The sequence below is a fragment of the Gracilinanus agilis genome, chromosome 3 (genome assembly GCF_016433145.1).
Source record: "Gracilinanus agilis isolate LMUSP501 chromosome 3, AgileGrace, whole genome shotgun sequence".
Classification (NCBI taxonomy): domain Eukaryota; kingdom Metazoa; phylum Chordata; class Mammalia; order Didelphimorphia; family Didelphidae; genus Gracilinanus; species Gracilinanus agilis.
The window spans coordinates 181134172-181154695 of NC_058132.1; the positions used below are offsets into that span (position 1 = coordinate 181134172).

At 34.4% G+C, this 20524-nt stretch overlaps 1 protein-coding gene across 1 annotated transcript in view; it reads right to left on the bottom strand.

The window, feature by feature from the left end:
• Positions 1-541: 541 nt before the first annotated feature.
• Positions 542-20524, bottom strand: part of ANGPTL5 (angiopoietin like 5) — a 26457-nt gene continuing 6474 nt past the window's right edge. Inside the window, exons 2-8 of the mRNA XM_044666250.1 lie at positions 17482-17626; positions 16053-16156; positions 15685-15778; positions 14620-14720; positions 10721-10841; positions 5025-5210; positions 542-861 (exon numbers count right to left, since the gene is read on the bottom strand). Of these exons, the coding sequence (XP_044522185.1) occupies positions 542-861; positions 5025-5210; positions 10721-10841; positions 14620-14720; positions 15685-15778; positions 16053-16156; positions 17482-17626 (1071 nt within the window). The remainder of the gene's footprint in view (positions 862-5024; positions 5211-10720; positions 10842-14619; positions 14721-15684; positions 15779-16052; positions 16157-17481; positions 17627-20524) is intronic.

Consider the following 20524-nt stretch of genomic DNA (forward strand, 5'->3'; position numbering starts at 1 on the left):
TTTAAAGAAGACCAAAGTGGGAAAATCCAGAAATTCACTGGATCCAGTAGCACAAGCTAGTTGGAGGATGAACAACTTTTTTAAAAGGAGTTAATTATATATTGCTAATTTTTCTATTAAGATGTCACAGCCTACATTGGGCCAAACTTTTGCCTTATAAAAGTTGAGGCATAAGAGTAGATTCAAATTCATAATAAGCAGAGTTGGACATTCGCTAATATTACATAATTGAAGGTCTTGGATTTGGAATCAGGAGATCTCAAGTCAAGTCCCCACTATAATCCTTAATTAGTTAAGTAACCTTTGGAAAGTCTCTTAATCTTTCTGAGCTGTGGTTTCCTTATCCATAGAATGTATATGCTAATTATTACACAATCTAACTGCCAGGATTATTTTGAGAAAAGTGCTTTTTATATCAAAAAGTGCTATATAAAGGTAAACTCTTATACTTTTTTGGATGGAAATAGACATTTTAATAAGATAATATTATACTTTATCCAGAACAACTAGTATGTCTATTACATTACTGTTGTATGGGTAATTATTTGAAAAGAGGATTGTAAGTTCTTCGTATTTTCATTGAAACAGATTTAATTTTGACCCATGAATTGTTTTTAGTCCATGTGCCCCAGTGAATTCCGGATGAGAGTAACTTTCCTGGGTATTGATGAACACCATTAAGATTTGCTAAGCCACACTGACTGAACCACCAACCAGTCTTATTATTAAAGTGACTACAACTCTTGACCGACTGACCACCAATCATGCATACTGGACGGCATCCATCATTATCAACATCAGAGGTGCTGAAAGGCACTGCATTTTGATTATCTTCTTTTCTTAGACCACGGAATGCATCACCTAAATAAAACAGACCGACGGTGACTAAAGATGAAAATGTGTCTTATTAATATGGTTGATTATTTTCATACTGCTTTGCTATTGTAATTTAATGAATACTTTAAAGGCAAAAACTGATGGAAAATTATAATATAATCCTTATTTGTCATACTTCATATATCAGTGTCTGTTCAGGTGGCATTATATAAAAGAAAATTAATGCCTTCCAGAATTATTTAAGCATCTTGCTAAAATTGTCTATCTATCCAGCTCTAAAAGATATCAAAAAGATGATAGCTGGAATTTAGACTATGTAAACACTAAATCAGATAATATGAGTATGAAACTGTTATGTGTAAAACTGCCATCATTTTTCAGAAAACTTTTTTAAATTCCAAATCAATCAATCATTATTATTGACTATGTACAAGTACCTGAATTAGAATGAATGCATTTTTCACTTTTCACTATGATGAGTTGGTTACAGACAAAAGGAAGGCTTTTACCTTAAACATTTTTACTGTTAAACCTCCTTACCTGTACCCTTGATTTCTAACCTGTGTTATATTGAAACCCTGGGAGCCAGGAGTCCACACTGTTGATTGACAGGTAGGTCCATTGGATATCGGAATGTTCCCAGAGGGCTGTGAGGTCAGGGGAGAGAGCAGTTGGCCCAGGGGGGTATAAAACACCCTGGCAGCCCTGGCTTAGGGTTCCTTTCCTTCCCTTTATCTGGAGATCTATGGATCCTGGTCTTTTTGGGATTGAGACTTGCTGGGCTCAACCTTGCAAGATCCTCCTGTCTTGTTCCTGATAACATTATCAACCTGTACCCAGACCGTCACTCTTCTGATTCTACTGCCCCTAGATATTAGGAAATCAATCATCTTAGCTATCTAGGTTTCCCAAGGCCCGGGAGGGATCCGGGAAGTGGGCAAGAGAAGAAGAAGAGGGTGGAAAGGGGTGGATATCCCAAAGACTGTTTAGGCATACCATCTAGCAAAGAAGAAGAAGCTGAAACATCAAGCAGCAGTTTGCCTACTCTGGTTTGGCTGTGGCCGGGCTGAACCAGAGGAGTTAACCATCCTGACTCAATACTTGCCTATAGATCTGAGGGTTTATTATCATCAAAGTAGATAGAGTTTCCCAATCCCTCTATCCAATCCCAATGCCCCATCTTTGTTAAATACAGTCAAAGCCTTTTAAGTACCTTCCTGAAGTGGTTATTTATAGCTTCTCTGGGAAGGGAGATACACAGTCAGGGACAAACCATTACCAAGCTAATAGAGCCCATTATACACTATCAATCAACCCCAGGTGGGACCTGAAGGGATATCATCCATAGACCTGAAAGATCCTACCTGGGTACTGCTATAAAGGAGAGAGGCGTCATATTATCTAGCTAGGGCAAGCCTCAGTTGATCTTGCCCTTGCCACCCATCTGGGCTATCACTGTTGTCTCACATTTACCAGTGGTAGTATCCAGTTTAGGCTTACTCTCCTCTCCATCTACAATATCTATTTATTTTATAACACCTGCTTAATCTCTTTTGGAACTCAGCTATGTGGATCTTGAACCATACTCTCACATTCAGTCTATATCTACTAGATCTTTTTCTTATACCTACAGATAGGCTCAGAACTCCACTATCCTAAAAGGACATACATACATAATGAATGCATGTATATATATACTTTTTCACACTGCAATTCCCTCAAGTTATCCTCCTATATTTCTAACATTCCAACACCATTTTTTCTACCTTTATAATTTTGCTAATGTCCCTTATGACTCTATTGATAATGCTGTCACAAAGGTCACTAGTGACTTTTTAAATGTTCTTTTTTATTTCTTATTACATTTTATTTCATATCACAATCATTTCCCTTTTAACCACATTTCTACCACTTCCACCGAAAATTCTCATAACACCAAAAATCATTTATGCAAACACACTATCACAGGGACCATGTTTGACTGTATATAGTACTACTTTTCATATCTAAAGTACCCTATCTTTTTACTAAGAGAAGAAAAATGGATCTCTTCAGCGGTTCTCTATGGCAAAGATTGGTTATCACAATTAATAATATCATTGCCTTCTGTTGGCAGTTTTGTTTACATTATTATAACTTACCAATATTATGCATATTGTCATACTGGTTCTGCTTACTTTGCTCCACCTTATTTCATATAAATCTTATAATGTTTCTCTGAATTTTTCATATTTTTTCTTTTCTCATCATGTAATAATTTTATGTCATATTTTATATGGCATAATTGTCATTACAATTCCAATTATTTTGATTGCCAAATTTTTTTCTTAGCATCCTCCTTGATTGTTTTCCAGCATTTAAGCAATATTGAACAGCCGACAATGTTTCTTACAGTTATGCTGTGGTGGGGCTATTAAATAACTCTCTCTCAAGTAGCTGCCCTAACTTTTCTTGTGGGTACCCCAAATTGTCTTTCTTTGGTCTTCTTCTATACCATTTATATTTATCCTTTTGCCAATCATATGTATTTCCCTGATTTCAATTATCATGAGTATACAAATGTCTCCTAAAATTCCACTATTTCCCTGTCTCATATTTAACAGAATGTTAGAGTCTGGAAGGAATTTCAGAGTTCTACTACAACTTGAGACTGAACAAGTATCACTTCTACAACATAACTGATAAATGGTTGTTCAGATTTTTTATAAAGGCCTCAAATGACAGGGAAATACACCATCTTCCAAGTCAGCCAATTCCAATTCCACATAAATCTAGTTCTCTTAAATTTCTATTCATTGTCCCAAGTTATACCCTCTAGAATCAAGCAGAATGAGCCTAAATTCTCTTCCATATGACGGACCTTCCAGCTTGAAGATAGCTACCTAACTTGCCCTGCATTTCTCTAATTCCATAACTTCTATTCTCTAGGCTAAATATATTTAATTACTTCAGCCATGGAGTGAAATTGGGACCTCTCGACATCTAGCCTCTTCTAGATTGTCTCCAGATTAGCAATTTTTAAAAACTGTGGTGAGAACTGAATTCTGTGTTTCATATATGAACTGAACAGGGCAGAGAGAAAGGTAATGGGTCTTGTTCTTCTAGTCCTATATTCTTTGCCTCTCTTAATTGAGGCTAAAATTACATTATCTTTTTTGGCTGCAAAATCACCCTGTTGACTCATAAATTTAAAGCTAGAAGAGACCTTAGGAGACATTTTACAGATGAGACAATTGAGGTACAAGGAGATTCATGTTTTCATCATTATTGTTATATGAAATCATTAGAGTAGAATACTCATGAGACCAAGGTCAGGGTTCCCAATTCCACATGGATGAGTTACCTCCAATATTATCTATGTTACAAAGGTGTGGAATGATTATAAGGATGTCCCAAATAAGGGAGTATCAATGGATAACCAAATATATGACTGCTGGTGAAAAATCAACTCAAATCATCCATAAAATCATATTTGTTTAGGGGGAATATCATATTATTATCAAATTAAAAGCTAGCGTGCTGAAAAAATCTTGCACAAATTATGGACATACTTCTAATGTCATCTGTGTCATTTTTACTTATGGTTTATTTCACTTCTAGGACACCAAACACACAGAATCACAAATTATATGCTACTTCAGTATTTGAATGGCACAGAAAATCCATTTTCTAAGATAAAAACGTATCTCAATTTAATTTCCCTGAAAATTAATTTAATAACATATTTGGAGTTTTTAAAAATCCAGCATACATGTAAACTATCATAAGTAGCTTGGTATAGTAGAAAGAGCTATAAAGAATGAAAGACTTGGAGTTAAAAGACCTGATTTCTGGCCTCATATCTTTACTAAACATGTGATTTCAATCTCTCTGAATTTCAGTTTTCTCATATGTAAAATTAGTATAATAATACCTACTCTGCTCTATTCAGTGAAAGCACTTTGAAAACTGAAAGACATACATTATAATAATAATACTTAACGTATTATTATTCCCTCAAATCTAGAGTATCAAAACTAAAAATAGACACTTTTTAAAAAATTTCCAAACCATTCTACCACCAGTCACTGAGAAATCTATTACAATTAATACCACATAATAACATATATACATATATATATTAACCTTCATTAAGTTTTATGTTATATTTTGATTTACTGGAATAATTTTAAGAAAGATAGTTTTACCTGCATTTCCTGAATAACGTCCTAAGTGTATCTTAAAAAAGTTTGTTTCATCTTCTAGCCAAAAGTTTTCATATGATGCATAAGCAAATATGCCATCTTCAGATTCTAGCATCACCAATAGCAAAAAACTGGTGTTTTTCTGATTTACGACATAAAATATTTTTTTTAATCCTAGCCAAAATTCTCCTGTAGAGAGAAAATACTTGGTTTTAGATTATAGAAAGCAAAAATTAACCATTTCTTTTTTATAACCCATATATGTATATAATTTTATATATACAATATATAACATATATAAACCCTTAGAATCTTAGAATCAATACTAAGTATGAGTTCCATAGTAAGGGCTAGGCAATTAGAGTTAGTGACATCCCCAGGGCCACACAGCTAATGATCAAAAGTCATTTTTGAAACTAAGACCTCCCATCTCCAAGTCTCTCTCTCTATCCACTAAGCTATCTAGCTGCCCCCAAAATTAACTACTTCTTGACCATTTTATATCTCAACTGGCAGAAGCCAAGAGGCTTTATGTCAAAAAGTCAGTTGAGAAAGAGGGAATCTTTGCCCAAATGTTAATTTTTAATTTAAATTGTCCATATAATTATTTTAATTTTTAACTTGATTTAGTTATCAATATTTTGCCTCAGGAACAAATATAAATTAAAATCCCAAAGGACAATAGAAGTTACTTTAATATTTTCCTAGACCACATCAGTATGATAATAATAAATTCATTTACACAGTTATACATAGTATGCCTCATCTCCAAGCCAAGTTGCCTCAAGTATTCCTGAAAGTGTTTAGTTCAAATATGGGTGTTCTCTGTCTTATTATCCTATGGTTTCTTAAATGTTTTTTTTGGTGTGATCCATCTAGAAGATCTAAGAAACAAAAAATAATAGCTCACATTGGTGATCATGGGATCAGAAATAGAACTATAGAGTTCAAAGGTTGGAGGTAGGCATTTCTAGAATTACTAAACAACAGGTTTTTCAGATCTCTAAGATACAGTATCAAATTCCTAGATCAGGTCAGAATGACTATTTCTTCTCTTTCCAAAGTATAAATGGATAGTCTCACCAAAAGTTTCTTTCATCTAAGGACAAGACAATACCCACCATTGAACTCTGACTTAGAATCCCAGGGATCCTCTGTGGTACCTCCAATGTACCCTCAGGGCTATGGTTTGTATACCCAGTATGCCTATACTCACATTCTGAAATTATGTTACTCCCTAAACTAAAGATATGCTGATAGGTACCAGGCAGAGTTGGGGGTAGGAGAAAGAGGAATTCAGAATTGTTGACAATTCCTTGCCTACAAAACACTAAAGCCCCACGTGGACTTGTGTTCTAGATGTTATCTAGAAATCAGAAAGATGTTAATGACTATATTTAGTATGCTGCATATACTCAACCTACATAATCTCTTGGGCAGCACTGGAGACTCTAGAACGTACTCCAGGACTGATAAGGTATGTTTCCAAAAAGGAAGCACTTAAAGGGTACAGCACAGAATTGGAGCCAGGTTTCTAGTGAAACTCTAGAAAAAAATGGTTGGGACAATATTAAGTACCAATTCAAGGGTATGTGATAGGCTTTAGGATCTAACAGACTTCATTTCTCTTAACTTATGAAAATAAACTTGCTCGAACAGGAAAAAAATGGAGAGCTGAAAAAAAAAAAACGTTCAATGAATTCATAATATGCAAGCAATCTAAAAGAGAGCAAAAGAGCTTCTTTGTTCTTGAAACCAGACTTTTCTTCTCAATTATTTTTTTAAAAAGATATGTCATGCAGTTCGAACAATTACATTCTGATCTCAAGGAAAAAGTACTGATGATGAAAAATGGAATAAAGATAGTGGAAAGGACATGGACACCAATTAAATAATTGTCATAACAAGGAGACCAACAGAGACTAAAAAGTGCTCTGGCAAATAAATTACTTTCTTGCCAAGCAGCTAAGGGCAATACTAGTTTAGAATAAAAACTAATTTGTAAAAAACATTTGAGAAAGATTGTAAATTATGAGCAGCACCACCTCATAAAACAAAGAGAAGCAAGGACGGGTAAATAAAATCAATATAAAGAAGACTTAGTGAGAGACCAAACCATGTGATTTTTTCCAGGGTTTTTTTCCAGGGAAAATTAAACAGAAGATATCAAAACCCTGGGGGAAAAAAATCTTAGACCTTATTAAGACCAAAAGAAGTCAACCAGGTGAATATAAACAATTAGTAACCTAGTCTACTTTCTCAAATGGAGAGAAATTTTATGACAATTTATACATGCATAGAGGACATTCAGAATTATAATGTTAGATGATACATGTATAACCCAGTGGAATTGCTTATTAGCTCCAGGAGGGGGAGGGAAGAGGGGTGGGAAAAATCATGAATCAAGTAACCATGGAAAAATATTCTAAATAAATAAATTAACCAATTATAAAGTTAAGAGGGAGTAAAGACATTTATAAGCGATATTTCTCCACAATCTATAATATTATCCCAACACAAGTGACAGGTTTTAAAGCATTAAAATATTCCACTGCAATCATTATTTGCTATTTTTTTTATTTTATTTGGTAGGGAGAATACCCTTAAAATCTCAATTCTAACAAGGTGTCTCCCAAGCATACATAAAATTATTCACAATTCCATTAAAGATATGTAAAAAGAACTTCGATGATTCTCTGATCATTAATATCAGATAATTAAACAGAAAGACATAAACTCATGAAAGGACTTTACTTTGTTGTGCAAGATATTTAGAATTTAACTGAAGTTAAAGAGAAATTCCTTATGAATGGTAAAAGTCCTTTGGATGGCCTATTTGTAGATGAATCATCATGCTGTTTTATTAATCACTAAAATATTGCAGAACCTTTGGAGGGGATACATAGCTAATCAAAAGTATTTGATCTAATTATCTACACAGGAAAAAATGAGGAGTGCCCAGATTGTGACATAGGTTCAAATGGGCAATGTATCAAGCTCTTCTATTAATCAATATATCTTAGACCAACACTGCAAATGGGTAAGACAATTCCAAAATCATAAAGGAGAGAAAAAGCAGGTTGGATTTTTTTTGGAAATTGCAAAATTCTTTTAATGATCCTAAACTACTCCCAGAAACAAAGCCCCTATCTTTTTTAATTCCAATATTCTACTAATGTTGTTATATAGCTAGCTGCATGTCATGTAATAATAATAGATTCTGAAGAATTGGAAATGAATATCATTTAAGACAAAGCAGCTAAGTGGCACAATGGAAAGAAAGCTAGTCCTGGGATCAGGAAGACTCATTCTCTTGAGTTCAAATCTCATTTCAGATGATAGCTATGTGACCCTGGGCAAGTCACTTAAACCTGTTTCCTCATCTGTAAAGTGAGCAGAAGAAGGAAATGGTGAATCACTGCAATATCTTTGCCAAGAAAACTCCAAATGGGGTCATGAAGAGTCAAACAACTCAACAACAATAATCAGTAAAGTGGCAATGGAGACATGCATGGTGGGAGTGATTAGGCTGCAAAAGATAACACATAAAAAACTATGAATAAGAACCACATTTAATGATACATTAGCATAGAAATATATCACTGAAAAAGAAGTTGATTTGGTCATATCATGAGAGCAATATACAAGAGGCTATGTGTTTCACTGGCTTTGTGAAGATGTCAAGAGAAATTGAGAAAGGCTCCAGCATATTGGTTAGATCCTTGTATCAAATTTATAGGAGGCAATATATAGGATATTCCATTGCATGGGATAACAAACATGGATGAGTTGTAATCTGTATAATTGGAGAACATCTACATTGATGAGATCACTGGTCTATTTGAGTTTTGATAGTATCATCAGTGCCTTGTATAATTTTCATAAAATCCAATATTTAAAAAAAATGCTGAGAAAACATTTCAGGAAAAGAAGCTTGATAACTCCTTGAATCAAGAAAAAGAACTGTCTGGAGAAAGTGTCATAAAGAAACCTCCACTGCATCAGAAGATCCAGAATGAACTTTGGAATGTAATTGATTGAACTGAAGGGATTTGAATACATTTATTCTGAATGTAAACTTATGCCAGAGAGGACTGCCCCCTAACTGGCTTTTTGTCCATGCATTTAGCAAGCATTGGTTTTGCGCTCTCTCTTCTATTTCCCTCTTAACTCTAACTATTGTAGTTTCCTCTTATAAAGTACAATATTATTATATGCACCTTTAGCTAAAAGATCTTTAGAGATATAAGCTGGTTATGTTAAATGATTCACTGGGGAGACTAGTCTCCCCAAAGAATCACAGGGGGTATTGTGAAGTGTGACTCACTTTCTTTTTGTACCCCTACTTAGTACCTCACCAGACATTAAGTAAGGGAGTTTGTAAGTCACTTGCTAAAGTGAGTGATAACTCCAGACCTCAACACTAAGTAAGAGTATTCACAAGTCATTTGCTAAAATGGATAACTCAATCAGTCAGAAACTTGTGAAGCCTTTGATAAGAGTTAACACCTTCAGAGGGTGAGAAGTGGATCCCACAGACACTGCCCCCCTGGGCAGTACTAGGCAGTTTGGAAGCTGTGATTGGCCCCTGTGAAGAGAGGAAGAGAAAAGAAGTCACTATAAAAGCCCTAAACTTCTTCAGCTGGAGAGAGTCTTCTGCAAGCAGGCCTCTGGAGATATTTGTCATCTTCGGTAGTCATCTTTGGTAGTCATCTTCAACTGATGATCTGCCTCTTGGAGGTGACTTGGGACTTGGACTACCTCTTGGGTGAGTGCATAACTGACCTTCCTTTCCTGGTGTCTAGAGAGAGATTAGTTTCAGAGAGACCTTCTCTTGTTGGAAGAGGTCATATTGGTGAAACTCCGGGTCCTCAGTCAAGGATTAACAAGCCCTGCCAGGCTGAGCTGAGCACCAGAGCAATATGTGATAGAGTAGACATCTTCTGTACCCTCTTTTTCTATTTCTCTACTTTCACTCTTTCCACTCTTTTGTAAATAAAGCTATTAAAAGTCATTTTGACTTGAGCTATAATATTTTAAATCGGTGACCACCATATTATTTTAGAATTCTCACATATTTTAGTCAAACCCTTAATTTTAATTCCTTACAGCCATAATAATTCTCTATTTTACTTGCCTATAAGCATAGGTTAATCTTTTAGAAGTGTATAGAAAACTATGCAACATAGATGTTAGAAATAATTATATTAGAATTCTAGTAAAATCTTATTCCAAATAAAAATTTCTAAGTCCCAAAGGATATTTTATTTTAAGAAGCATTTTAGAAGAATTTCAAATACTCCCAAAAATAGTAGAAAGAACATTAAATTTGGAGTCAAGAAAGCTTTGAATTCTTAATCCTACGTTGAATATTTACTTATGTAATCACTGGTGAGTCACTTAATTTATCTGTACCTCTGTTTCTTCATCTGTAAAACAGATTATAATAGTAGTAGTATCTTTCACACAGAGTTGTTGGAAGCATAAAATGAGTTAATAAGAGAAAAGCACTTGGAAAACTATAAAGCACTAAATAGACTCCTAGTTATTCCCAATCTCATCATTATTATCAATACTAATAACCAAGTTCACTGGGAATATGACCTACGTCAGCAAAATTCTGACCAACAGAGGCTTTTTCTATAGAAATGACCTAAAAATGACCAAAATTAAGAGGGATAAATATGCAAGATTTGTACCTAACAGATCACCAAAGCCATCCAGATAATCACACCAGAGCCTTTGGAAATCAATTACTCCACTAATTCTTTTCTGTATCACGGTCCAGCCACCTCCTCTGTAATCCATGTCACACATTACCTAAAATAAAAAGATTTCAGAAAATTTTAGCAACATGTCATTGCACTATATTTTTTTCCATCTTCATATTTTTAAAACCCACTTTTAACTGAAATTTATTTTTCAGTCTAATATATTTGTATGACAGCAGGGTATTATGACTAAATGTCTTTACAAATAATATATTTAATGTAAAGAAACTGGTAACATAATAAAAACTTATTAAAAATCAAAATACTAACTAGTTTTAATTCATGCATTTATGTATTTTTATGACTTTCTCAGCAATACAAAATTTGTCTTATGTATTTTATATATGGTTAGCAGTGACTGGGCTATTGAAGACTATGGAAATTCTGGCAGGATCAACTAAAACCCTTTCAAAACTATCAGGGCTTTGAGTACAGCTTATAAAGAATAACCCTATAAAGACTTTGAGTACAAACCCAGGGACTGATTATCTATCTGTAAATACAGAGAACAAACTACCTAAATGCAGGAACTCAGTCAACAAAAATTCATCAAGGTCATACTATGAGTCACACATTGTACTAAGCACTAGGGGTACAAAGAAAGGAAAATACAGCCCTGACTTTAATGAGCTCACATTCAAACAAAAAAATTGAATATACAAGATATATAGAGTATAAATAAAATATAATCTTAGAAGGTTTTCTTGACAAAGATAGGGGAATGTTTTGTCATTTCTTTTCTGATTTATTTTACAGATGAGTCAAACAGGGTTAAGTGACCAGTCTAGGATACAAAGATATTAAATGTCTTAGACTAGGTTTTTAACTCAGGAAAATAAGTCTTCCTGGCTTCTGGGATTCTATTGTGCCACTGTGCCACCCAGCTGCCCCTCAGAGTGGCAGGAATGAAAATGATGAATGAAATTCCTGCAAAAGGTGGGATATGAACAGTTTTGAATGAAGCTATTGAAGTCAAGAGACTTTCTTATCGCAAAGGGAGAACATTCCAAGTACTTGGGGAATATCCAGGGAAAAGGCAAAAATTTGAGAGATGGGTCATCAAATGTAAGGAAGAGCAAAAAAGGCCAGCAGCACTACATTGCAGAATATGCTGAAGAGGAATAAAGGGCAAGAAGATTAGAAAGCCAGGAAGAAGCCACATTGTAAAGGGCTTTAAAAGTGAAACAGAAGTTTTTCTATTTGATCCTGGAGCTAATGAAGAGCCACTGGAGTTTATAGAGTAAAGGGATGGTGTGATCAGACCTTTTCCTTACAAAACATCAGTTTGACAGTTGAGTGGAGGATGGATTGGGTTGGAGAGAGAATTGAAGCAGGAAGACCAGTGGATAAGGCTGTCTGTTGTGACAATATTGTCTTGTGGTGATGAAGGCTACTACCATAAGTGTAGAAATGGCAAACTTGGCAACAAAGTGTAGGGGTGAGTACAGGTGAGGAATCAAGAATAACACCTAGGTTGTAAGCCTGGTAACTGGGAGAATGATAGGAAAATATGCAATAATAGGAAAATGGGAAGAGGAGAAGGCTTAGGAGGAAAGATAATGAGTTCTATTTGGGATATGCTGAGTTGTCTAAGGGATACCCAATTCAAAATATCCAAGAAGCAGCTGGAGATGTAAAATTGGAGCTCAAAAAGGTTAGGGTTCATTAGATAAATACATGTAGTAATCACCAGCTTAGAAATGATAACTGAACTCATGAGAATTAATGAGATCTTGAAGTTAAATAATTTAGAGGGAGAAGATAAACCTTTTACCTTATTACCATTAGTGGGCATTAACTGGATCCAGTTAAAATCCAGTAAACTGTAAAGGAGCAATCATCTAGGTAAGAAGGAAATAATGTCACGAAAACCCAGAAATTAGAGAGTATCCAGCCGCAAAAGAGGCTACAGGAAGGTCAAAAAAGATAAGAATTAAGGAGAGGGTGTTGGATTTAGTAAATAAGAAATTACTGGTAACTTTGTAGAGAACTGTTTCAATTGAATTTTGAGATCAGAAGCAGGATTGTAAAGGGTTAAGAGACAGAGAGGAATTATAGGCCACCATAGTAGCTGGTTTTCTCAAAAAAATTAGCCATGAAAGGGGAAGAGCTGTAGGTTCATAGCTATCAGGGATTATTAAATCATGTGAGGGGTTTTGTTTTTCTTTCTTTAGGTTAGTGATGACATGAGCTTATAGACAGTTGGTAAGCAGGCAAAGATTGGAGAAAGCAGGAATGTGAAAAGAGACAATCTTTTGAAAAAGATAAAATAGGATGGTATTAAGGGTACCTCAGGAGGTTTATCTTGGCAAGGAGTAAGGCCAACTCTTCATGTGAGACAGATGAATGAGGAGAGAGTCAAGGAAGATGTGAGATGAAGAGGAGTAAAATAAGAAGGAGCTCTCAGAAAATAGCCTTTTTCAGTGAAGTCTGAAGCAAAATGGTGGAGAGCAGGTGGTGAGGAGGGATTGCCATAGGAAGTTAGAGGGGAATTAAAAGTTTTGGCATAGCTGCTCTGGCAAATGAGAAGTAAAATCGATTAGGCAAATTACAATTGCTGTAATTCTGTAAGAGTCAAGTTGAGATTTCATCATGAATTTGTAATGACCTAGTTAGCATGGCTATGTGATTTTCTCCAGCTCTGTTCAGCAACAAAGATGAATAGCTAGCAAGAAATGCTAAGTACTTTGCAAATATTACCACATTGTATCCTTATAACAGCCCTGGAAGATAGGTAGTAAGGTCTACATTAGATAATGTATTTAAAGTATTTAGCAAATCTTAATACCCTATATGAATAAATGAATGAATGAAAAAAGTAAACATGCATGAATGCTTATTATATATTTAATATTAGATATTTTTCAAAGACAGGACTTGGATTTTCTTGAGTAGTTCATTACATGCAAACTGAACCAGAAATAGATTGTTTTTCCTCTATCTTCCCTACTACTAAAAATGATTTTATTGGTTGCTTTCTCATTTTTAACTTCCAAAAAGATTTGAGATCATAATGAAGGAAAATCAAAAGTATTATCCATTAGTGAGTTCTAGACCTGAGCTTACCGTGTTATATTTTCACATCAGTAAAATATTCCTTACTGCTATAGTGACAAAGTAAGATCCTGAAACAAATTGATTTATTCTAAACCATGACCTTTGAAACAAAAACTGTAAAAAAATCTCTTATTTTTTAAAAAAGCATATGTTTTATTTAACCATTAAAGCTGGAATCCTACAAACCAATACAACTAAAACCAGAATTCTTATAGATACACTAAGAAATGTTGAAGGATTATATTATAAAAATATATTGAATTAAGGGGCAGCTGGGTGGCTCAGTGGATTGACAGTCAGGCCTAGAGATGGGAGGTCCTAGGTTCAAACCCGGCCTCAGCCACTTCCTAGCTGTGTAACCCTGGGAAATTCATTTAACCCCTATTGCCTAGCCCTTACCTCTCTTCTGCCTTGGAACAAATATACAGTATTTATTCTAAGACAGAAGGTGAGGGTTTTAAGAAATAAATTAATCAAATATATATTGAATTAGAACTCTGAATCTACTTATTTTTTTACTTATTTTGAGAATCAGTATAGTAGAGTACCAGCCTTGAAATCCATCCTCCCCTCTAAGATATACTGTAACCCTGTGAAATAATTTGACTTTCCAGTGCTCTTGGCAACTCTGAGACTATAAGTTTCAGAGAATTCCAATGTGAACAAGTAGAGGAAATTCCTTACAAGAAGCTCCCTACACCACCAGAATCACACATTTTACCTCTATGCTTACCCTCTATCTTATACTACATGTGAAAGAAGACTCTTACCTCAAAAGGGTAACTGGAACCTTCTGGGTGTATTATATATAAACCACTTGGAGTTTTTGTTACAGTGCCAATTGTATCTTTAATATCAGTGCAATCCAAACCTAAAGAATAATTAAAAAGAGTTCTAGTTTTGCCATTTTTAGAAAGATGTATCTTAACACATTAAGATGAACAAATGAGAATAAAAGAATTTACATGGGAATTTCTTTTCAGGAAAATGATAATAATTTTTAATCACCGACAATAAAAACATCTCAGCTCTGAAAATCAAGGAAAGATAAAGAATAAGGAGAAGAGGCAAATCCTCATCACTTTCCAAGTGGTAAAAAAATAAACAAGCATTACTAGAGAATTATAGATGAGTATTAATCTTTATTTCAATACTTTTCCTAAAATCATCTCTCTCCTTTCTCCTCTCTCAATTTTGAAAATTTAATAAGAAATATTTATCACTATTTATTTTATATTTCTTCAAGCCTCCCCAACAATACCCCTCTTAGGACTGTCAATCTAAGTAGCAATAGGCAAATAGATTCGAAGTGAATCTTTCTCTTTTTCTGATACCACAAAACAGATTAATTAACAAATAATTTTTAAGCACTAACACTATTCCAGGTACTGGGGATACAAATATTGCACAATTTAATGTTACATTTCAGTAGAAACGAAGATAATGATCAGAGAAATTCAAAGCTTGTTAAAGGTGTAAAGCCCATAGGGTTTAAACTGAGAGTGACAGTTTATTCAACAAGAAAAAAAACCGCTATTGTTTCAGCTAATTATTCTAGCTGAAGTTGGATGCTAGAAACAAAGAGAAATTTTGAAGATTAGTGGCAGAGATTTCATTCCTGGTATAATCTAGCAGAAACAATTGCCACATGAGGCAAATAGGGTGATAATCTGCAGAAATAGCATCATGACCAGAAGACAAAGGCAGCAGGTGTTACTCCCTCACACTCTATTAGGCAACAAGGATCTGATATTATTCTAAAAATAAAGAAATGCCATTACTTTATCTGTGGCACTTCTAAAAGATATTAAATGGCAAAAAAGGCAAAGTCTTACCATGTGCCTGAACTGGTCTATGAGGAAAGGGATCCAAATGTTTTCTAAAAACTTCGGTATTCAAAAGAAGGATTCTATTCATAAGTTCGTTCACCTATATATCCAAAAAATGGGAAAAAATACATTTAAGTAAATTTATATTTCAATATACTTCCTGTTGCCTCTGAGTTCTTCAGATTCTTATGCCTTTGTCATACAGGTTATTACACCTAAATTTCTGTATTTTATAAGCACATATTATAGATTTGTATGCCTTGCTACTTTGAGGAAACATTAAATTTTAAATTTTATATCAAGCCCATGAAAATTGTAAACTCCAACTAAAATTTAAAAAGTAGACATCCCCAACAAAGAAAATAAATCAGCACCTGATTAGATAAATAATCCAAAGAAGCTTGCTGTTCATCCATCATATTTCTGAGCAGTTTTTTGGTGTTTCTTGTATAGGAAACAATGGAACTCTGCAAATTCCCTTAAAGCATGATAAAATTATTGAGAATTTTTATTACAGTAAAGAAACTATTAGACTGAAAAGAAAAATTTTGAATTTCATGAATTTGAGGTAAATATGAAATCAGTAAAACCTTGGTTAATACAAATAGAGTATAATATCTTGGGATAGTTATTTTTCCTGTTAATTCTTTTTACTTTAACCCTTATTTAAAAACTCTTCTATAAAAGATACTCTAGCAACTTGAAAAAAATTAATTTCTATATATACGTTATCCTTAAAATTTAAACCAGAAGATAGAAGTTACCAATTCCCATTACATATGGTTGCAAATATTGAAAAAGTAAGAAATTGGTCTGACTCCTTATCAAGACCAGAATATATCTTGGAAGTTGTTTTGTTGTATATAATATTGCAATCAAGTTGTTTGTTTGCTGTTTGTTTTACCTCACTCCCTTTCTCATAAAAGTGATGAGAAATTCTTGTTATTCAAAGGATTTGGTAACCACTTTCTAATTTGTTGAAGTTCGTGTTAGAGTAGAAAGTCATTTAACAGGCATTTTATTAAGTGTTTACTTTATGTCAGATACTGGGGATGCAAAGAGCACTGAATATGAAGATGGACCTGGGTCTGAGTATCGGTTTTTCCACTTATTAGTTGAGTAACCTTGAAGAAGTCACAACATTCCGAAATATGTTCCCTGAGATTTTCAATAAGGATAGCAATGCCTTCCTTCCCTACCCACTTTAAAAGGTTTCCATAAAGCTCAAATAAGATAATATATAAAAATAGTTTTGAAAACTGGAAAGTACTATATAAATGTGAGGAATAATTGCTATCGTAATTTATTTTTAGTCATTTCACTTCATAAAATCTAATTGAATCTGAGTTACTTAATGTTTTGTTAAAGCAAAATCTTTGAAAAATGGTTTCTCAACCTCTGCTTAAAAAATGTAATGATAAGAGAAGAAGAAGATCTTTTTTCTGCATCCTTTAGCCCCCAAGTAGGAAATGGTCTTGTATGGTATTGACAAGAAATGAATATTTGTTTATATGGTTGTTGTTTTTTCCCATGTTGCCTATTTGTTCACTTTATGGCCCAGGAAGAATTTTATCTGGTCGATAGATCAGGAATAAGCAGACTAGTCCCCATTAATTTGCATAAATATCAAGTCATGCATATTTGTTGAAGTCCATAAAATTTAATTGGTAAGGCCATAGGATTAAGATAGGCAGGCAGAATATAGATTAAATTACCCAGAATTAGCCTACAAACAGGACCAATATTTTCATTCATGACAAAAAATTCAGCAATTTACAAGTGCTTATTTCAAAGGTTACTTACTACACATAAAATGTTTTTCTTCTCGTATCATTTTAGTTTGACCTGCACATGATTCACCACAGTTTTCCTTTTGAATAGTAGCATTAGGTTTACTTTTGCTTCCTGTATTGGATAATTCTTCAAGAATGTTGATAGTTGAAGAATCCTGTTACATCATTAGACAAAGAAAAATATAGAATATTATATAGATTACATATATATGAAGAGAAGAATGTTGTAATATATGGAGAAAATAAGGTAGCCATTTATTCAGGAAGACCTGAATTCAAATCCTGCCTCTAACTCATAATGCACATACAATTATTCAAGGATCATACACAAGTCACTTGACCTTTCTAAGAATGATATTTTGATTATGGTTTTGAATTGAATTTTTCTCCCAAAATTTAGTTTTTTCTTCTACATTTTCCTTTTTTCTCATGATTTGGTTTTTCTTTTGGCATTTGACTCATATACTCCATAACTCAATCATGTATCCTGAGTTGAGTTGGGTATTTGTCAACACCCTCCTCAGGGTGGATTGTATAATTTTCATAAAATCTAAGATTTAAAATCTTTTTGAGAGAAATTTCAGGAAAAGAAGCTCAGTGACTCCTTGAATCAAGAAAGTGAACTATTTGGAGAAAGTGCCATACAGAAACTTACACTGCATCAGAAGATCCAGAATGAACTTTGGGACGTAATTGATTGAACTGAAGTGGGTTGAACACATTTATTCTAAATGTAAACTCTTATGCCAAAGGGGATTGCCCACTAATTGGCTTTTTGTCAATGCACCTAGCAAACACTGGTTTTGTTCTCTCTCTTCTATTTCCCTCTTATCTCCAACTATTGTAGTTTCTTCTTAGAAAGTGCAATATCATATGCACCTTTAGCTAGAAGATCTTTAGAGATATAAGCTAGTTATGTTAAATGATTCATTGGGGAGACTAGTCTCCCAAATAATCACAGGGGGTATGTGAAGATAGGATTAGCAACTCTCCCCTTGTCTATTTTTAGCTAATCAAATCAAGAACTTAAAAGTACTCCTACTTACCATTAAACATGAGAGTTCACAAGTCACTTAATAGAGTAAGCTCATACCTCCAAAGGCCATTGCCCAGCCACCTTGGGTAGTGCTAGGCAAATTGAAAGAGGCCATTGGTTTTTGTGAAGAAGGGGTAGTGACAGGGAGTGACATGGAAAAAGAAGCATAAAAGAAGAGATCAGCATGGTCCAGTATTCATTGCTTCCTGGTGTTTGGAGAGATTGGTTTCAGAGATTCCTTTCCTGAAGTTTAGAGTGCATGGCTGAGATCCTTGCCTTGACTTGGAGGAGACTTTTTCCCTGGATCCTGCTTGGGCTTGCTGGGTGAGTGGCTGAGATTCCAGCCTTTGCTTTGGAGGAGGCTACATTGGTGGAACTCTAGCTGAAGACACCACTGGGACTTCTGACTGAGAATTACCAGGAAATCCAACTGAAGACAAGGGAGTTGGGGAAGCCCCTCCTGGGGCCGAGCCTGACTTCATCAGAGAAGGGTTGATGGGCTTGTTAGAACATCTCTCTTTACATTTTTTCACTTTCATTCTTTCCACCTCTTTGTAAATAAAGGTGCTAATAGTCATTTTGACTTAAGCTATAATATTTTAAAATCAGCAACCACAATATTACTTTATAACTCTCATGTTTAGTATAAAACCTAAATTTAAATCTCACACCCTTCAAATACTCACTACCTATGTGACCCTAGGGAAATTACTAAAACTTTTATTTGTCTCAGTTTCCTCAACTATAGAACAAAGATAATATTACCAACCTTGCAAAGTTGTTGTGGGGATCAAATGACATAATAGTGTAAAAAAATAACTTAACCTAGCATAATAGGTTCTTATGTCCTCTTCAGGCAGATCTTTATGACTATAAATTGCAGAGCAGGTGTTTACTGGAAGTTTCCTTACTAGTACATCGTGCCAGTCAAATCATAGGTCCTATCCCCCCCCCCCAAAAAAACAAATCTCTTCCTTTTATTCTTTCCTGATTGCCTTTATATCACACTTTTCATAGTGATTACTCCAATTCTTTTACTCTCCAGACCTCCTTTACTACCCTATTCCTCTCTCCTTAGAGGACATAACCACCCATTTTTCTGAGAAAATAAAGCATGTCCAGTGAAAGTTCCCTTCCCCCACCATTTCATATCTGGAAACCATTCTATATATTTTGCAAGTTTCTCCTTCCTTCTCCCAGGTTCTAATGAAGAGTGACTTTTCCTTGCTAACCATTCTCTTGGTGTTCCTGACCCCAGATCTTCTAGATGTTGCCATTGAGCAGTTCCTCTTTTTGTCTCATCCCCAATCTTTCCTCCTTTATTATCTTCTAGAAGATGCTTAATAAATGCTTGTGGCTGATTCATTGATTGACCATTAGAAAGAAACATAAGGAGGTGTCCTTTTTCCTTAAAAATCTTTCCCTTTACCTGGCCATTCACTGATGTCCTGTATCTCTTCTCTACACACTCCTAGAAATAGTCCTTTAAACTCATCACTCCTTTTTTCTCACTTCTCAGTTTTATGCAGTCCATCTTCCTACCTCACCACTTCATTAAAACTACTCTATGCTAGATTAGCAATGGTCTCTTAACTGCTAAAATGCAATTATCTTTATCCAATCCTCTTCCTTCCTCACCTGTCTGAAGCTTATGATTCTGTCAACCACATCCTGCTCCAGGATACTGTGAAGAGTGAATCAAACTTTGTTTGTCTATCAACCAGCAACTTTTAACTTAATCAAAAACTTAAGCACCACTACTTAATACTAAGCAAGCGAATTGGAGAGCCACTTACTAGAGTAAGCTCAAACCTCCAAAGGCTACTGCCACCCACCTTCTCAAGATCTATTTATCATCTCCAGATAATCTGATAAAGACAGTTTAGTTGATAGGAAATAAAGGACACTGAAGATCTTTTAGTTCATGCTTCCAGTTCTGTCTCCAGGAGCATGGAGTTTATTTTATATATATATATATATATATATATATATATATATATATATATATATATATATA